The 5537-nt window shown below is 36.2% G+C and overlaps 1 protein-coding gene across 2 annotated transcripts in view; it reads right to left on the minus strand.

Moving 5' to 3' along the window:
- The window catches only part of LOC109820955 (protein trichome birefringence-like 12), a 12364-nt gene extending 6833 nt beyond the window's left edge, over positions 1 to 5531 (minus strand). Inside the window, exon 1 of one of the 2 annotated variants that reach the window (XM_020387159.1) lies at positions 5175 to 5531. In XM_020387159.1, the coding sequence (XP_020242748.1) occupies positions 5175 to 5446 (272 nt within the window). In that variant the 5' untranslated portion in view covers positions 5447 to 5531. Of the gene's footprint in view, positions 1 to 5168 lie in introns of both variants that reach the window. The other variant, XM_020387154.1, reaches the window with a different exon arrangement.

Raw genomic sequence — 5537 nt, forward strand, 5'->3', positions numbered from 1 at the left:
GATGTACAGAGGTTGCTCTTTCTAAAATAGGAGAATGTAGGTCTTTAATACAAAGGTAAAAGATGTTAAGTTACTATCTTGCCGTCTTGTTTGACGCTTAAAGATATTTAAAAAGAAAAGTTGAGTAGTTGTTTTGTACCGAGACTTGGAATACTTTTCGTAATAAACACAAATTTTGGAGTCTTCTTTTTTTTTTGTTACTAAAACCAAAATGAAGAACAAAACCTAAGCTACTAATTACTAACGCTTGCCTGAGTTGCCTCATTGGTAAAACTGATTGGGTCGTTTATGCAAGGTCCCAAGTTGAAGACAGGACAAAGACTAGTGGTTAAAAAAACAGAGCATAAATCTTATGCCATTTAGGACACCGCTCCAAAGAAAATATTGGTGCAACACGTGCACAACACGCGCGTCCACCATAGTACATATCTGACAGTTATTAATTTGTGAAGTGGTATTTACCTAAAAAAAGTATATAAGATGATTGACAAAAACTAACTATTTTTTATATTATTAACTAAAAATAGGTTTATATATATATATAACCATAAGTAAACTTTATAAAGTCAAATATATATACATTCAAATGAAATACACACACACACACACAAGTAAACTTTATAAAGTCAAATATATATACATTCAAATGAAACACACACACACACACGCACACGCACACGCACGCACGCACACACACACACACACACACACACACACACACACACACACACACACACACACATATATATATATATATATATATATATAACCATAAATAAACTTTATAAAGTCAAATATATATACATTCAGATGAAATACACATAATTCTATCCTCGAATCTAATCATTTACAATTGTTGTCTAACACCCCTTCTTTGTATAGGAGCATTACACTCATGACAATGTTTACTAATCATAGACTTAGGCTGGAAACCAAGTAAAAAAATACAAACATATTTTATTTTATTATTGTCCAAAATCATAGTACTATATCTACACAAAAAACACGTAGGGGCGGAGCTACTAAGGGGTCAAATGGGCCATGGACGCCCCTTGACAACTGAAACAATGTGTAAATAGGCGTACCTGATGGCTGATAGCTAACATAATTATAGGGAGTAAAATATAAGAACGTCTATCTCTAAACTTTCTCATAACTTCTTTCTCAATGCAGAATACAGAACGTGATCTTGTGATTGGTAGAATAAAGTGTGGGTTCAAATGCCTACAAATCTTATAGATTCTTATCTCAAGAATTGAACAACCATGTTGATAATCATAATATGGAGTTTCTTTCTTGAGTGACATGTATTAAACCAAGTAATTCATTCTCTTTTATTTGATAAGGAAAAACTGATTTTATTGGTCGAGTTTTATCCTAAATATTTTTTTAAAAATAGATTTTGTGGAGCTTAGTGATCAACTTTAGAACTATATCTCTCGTGTAGCTACTCATCATGATCTTATATCCTTCGTGTTCAAGTTGGTGAAATTGGCATCAATCTTGCTTGTCTCAATGATAAGCGTTGCAATAGTATTTTCGGAAATCAAAATTATTAAGAATGCCCTTTGAAACCGAATGGGAGACGTGACGTCTATATGAATGATTGTTGGTACCTTATATTGAAACATTTTGTAGCATTGATGAGAGCAAGTTGCCATGTGTAAAACCCCATAAATTTAAATATATTGTGAAAAATAATATTAAATAATTTTTATCATGTTTGATATTATTCTGAGATGAATGAGTATGATTGTAATCGATTTGAGATCGATTAAGTACAAATACATATGTTTAATAGTGTAAACATGCACGCATAAGTGAAAACAGTCGGCAGGAATTATATGTTGATCGGTCGACTGAACATATAGCATTGGTTGACCGATAGGTGCCTATCAGTCGACTGATGGCAAGCCATCGGTCGACCGACGGGTGCACGAACTAGAGTTCTGTTTTCGGGTCAGTTTTGTTTCAGTTCGGCCCGTTTGTGTACATAAGTATATATACCCGATATTTTTCCCTTATTCTTGGATTTTTTCACATGAACAATCAGCCACCCTCTTCCCTCAAAACCCTAAAACTTATTTTGGTGAATTTTGAGAGTTTTGAGAAGCGAAAATCAAGAGGGCGAGATCCGCGTCTTTTGGTGAAGGAGGATCGTTCTCACGCGTGTTTGGAAGTTTAGCACGACTTGTTAAGACGAGTTTCATCTCCTCCAAACTCATCCCCTGTTTTTGTTTGGTTTAAATTGGTTTTGTTGGATTTCTAAAACCTAGATTATGTACAAAGATTACTCTTTTTGAACTGTACGATATAAAAATCTAATCTTTTTTATTTAAAAAGACATAAAATGAATTCTTAGATTTGGATTTAAGTTTTGAACATGATCTAAGATGAGTTTTTGTTTAAGATAGTTGTTTTATTGATGGTTTTATAATTAGAAGCATGCTAGGGTTATTAGATTCCCTTAAATCGATTTTTTTTTGTGTTTTTATGAAGTAGGTATAACCCTAAATATGTTGGTTTAAGTTTTATACATGAGCCTTATTGAGAAGTTTTCGAGTTTTGATAAATATATGAGAACTTACAAATTTTCCCTAAAAATTGAATTTGTGCCCAGATTGGTCGACTAATCATGGGTGATTAGTCGACTGATGATGACAAATCAGAAATTTCGAATAAGCTCTGGTCGGTCGACCGATCATGGGTCATCGGTCGACCGATCAATGATGTTGTGCACGCTTTGTGCAAGCCATCAGTCGACCGATAGCACATGATCGGTCGACTGGTCTGGACATTTTTGTGAACCTTTGTTCTTTTCTCACATTTTTTGTTCGCACACACGAAGTACGAATCGCACATCAATATATGTGCGTCGTACACGAGGGTACGCGTATTGGAGTTTGAGCACGCACGAGCGTTTGGAGGTACTTTCTCTATACTTTGCATTTGTCATGATAGAGAGTGACACATATTGCATTTCATGATAGTTTGGATGCTTAAGTGGGTTAGTTGACACTCCGCAATAAGACCACGGGGGACTACACTCAGAGTGCGTTAGTTGGTATACTGCAATGAGACTGCGGTAGACTTCACTCCATGTGCATCATTGTTGACACGCCTATTTTCACAGGGCGATTGAGTAAGGTAGGTGATATCACAGTATATTATGAGCGTCTTACTCAGCATCATTATTTTTTGTTAGAAGATCATATAGATTTGCATTCATGCTCCCATGTTATTTACCCGAGAGTAGAGTATAAGACTGAGGTTGTCATACACGACATATTCTATGTGAGCTTTATTTTACCAGAGGATGTTTATTCTTGTGACTACGCCACCTACCCGAGGATAGTGTGAGATATTTGACGTGACTTGTATTTAATAAGATTTGATAATGTATTATTCTTTTATTTATTATTTTATTCATAGAATTTGGAGTTGAGATTTAGCGATTTACAATTTGAAACTTCGTATATACATGAGAGTTTCCTTGTTTGGATTATTTCGCTCGACGTACTAATTCTCGTGTTGTGGATCTCTAAATCTTAATTTCCTCTTAGTTCAGGATAGATGATTTATATACATATATGTACTAACTTGTATTTTATACTCCTAACCCCTTCCCTCTGGGGGTGGTGTAGATGTTCTCGTTGGCACTTTAACGCTCGTTGTTTTTCCTCTTTTCAGATAGCGAGTCAGGCATACGGAGAGTTGTAGGTTGATGGAGTTTCAACTTAGCTTCCATCATTATTTATTATTAGTAGTTTATTGTGCTCCAAAGTAGTTATGATTTATTTTTAGATATTAGAGTTGTATTTTATTTTGGGAAGGATGTGTGCCTTAATACTATTTCAGTTGACTCTTATGTATTGAGATATTTCACATTTATTCCAGTTTCTCAGTTGTACTCTCTTCTACTCAATTGAAACATGATTATGACTATTTTTAGATATCTTTTCTCTATATCATGTTCATTGCATTCTTATCTTTGTTTTATCTTCTTTGTACCTACACTTGATTATTTGTTGATTCCACTAAAGATATTTACTGTGATGATGAAACGTGTTGTTGCACGGTGTGGATGCATGACAGGTTTGACATCTTTGGGTTTACCTTGGACTGCAGCCTTGTATGAAACCAGGGGCGTCACACCATGAAACAGATTCACGAAATGAAAGCAAGAAGAATAATTTTGTAAACACTATATTCTAGCTTGAAATTTGATTTTGAAAGTCTTTGTTATGTAATGATGTTTAAATATTAATCAACCATGCATAAATATTTATATATTATTGTGTTTAATTATTAATTTTTCGTACCCCTTTGCCAAAATTTCTACCTCCGCCGCTGAAAACACGTCCTCTAACAGACGGAAACAACCTTGCAAATCAGAAGGGACCTGATTTTTAAGACCTTCAAGGTTCTTCACACGCATAAAGCTATTTCAACATGTTAGTAGCAGATCAAAATAATCAGAAAATTTAAAGGGTGCCATGACATGACATTTAATGCTTACAATGCTGAGGTTAATCCTCAGGATACCACGACCTATTGATCCTATGCAAGCTTAAATGGATATCCAAAAAGAAGTTGCACCAAACTTTCTCATCCTGATATATTGTAGAATACTAGAGGTAGTGCATGTATACAATCCTATTATAGACAGACCACAGGTTGCTTTGATTTATTATCCACATCAATTAAGTTGGGTCCTGAGTCGTCCAAACCTACATTCTCTATCACATTCTAAATCAATCATATAGAATTCCATTCATCTCATTCCAATTAACTACATCGCTCAACTAACCAGCAAATTATATTAAGACAAGTTTCACAAAAGCACCACAAACGGCATTGCATAAAAATGTCATAAATTATTCTTACTAGAAAAATACACCACAAAATTTTTTCACTAACCCACCATGACCAACAGGCATCAGGTAAATTGGCATGTTTGATAAAAAGGTCACACATTTGAACGAGTTTTTCCCCTACATATTCTCTCCATTCTTACCTACTAGGCAGTTCCTTAATAGTAATTGCTACGTTAATGCTGATTTGGAATTTTGTGATGTTAACCGCGCTATAGTGTAAGTCCAGACATTTCAGGAATTTAAATTTGCGCAAATGATGATGATGATAATGATAACAGAATAAGGAAGTACGTGTACTTGGCGAGAAGCACAGCCCGGTGATAGGCCACCGTGACGTCGAACCTCGGGAAATACCCTCCCCTCCACGCCCCCTTCCTCTTCCACCTCTTCGCCCCGCCGTCGGCCGACCTCAAGACGCAAAGAAAAGCAACCACGAAGTTCTCATTCAAAGAATCCCCGACGAACCCAATCTTCCTCCCCCTCACCGAATCAAGAAACGCCCCCGGGTCAACCCGAGGGAGCTCGCATCCCCCGTCGGGGATCCAGGACCAGGAATTGAGGAGGCCCATGCCGGATCTGTTGTTCCTGAGGCAGTTCCAGGCGTTGCGGTGAAAAGGGCAGGTGGAATCGTAGAGGGGGGGTCTAGGGTTTTGGTTTCGG

The sequence above is a fragment of the Asparagus officinalis genome, chromosome 1 (assembly GCF_001876935.1).
Source record: "Asparagus officinalis chromosome 1, Aspof.V1, whole genome shotgun sequence".
NCBI classification, from domain to species: domain Eukaryota; kingdom Viridiplantae; phylum Streptophyta; class Magnoliopsida; order Asparagales; family Asparagaceae; genus Asparagus; species Asparagus officinalis.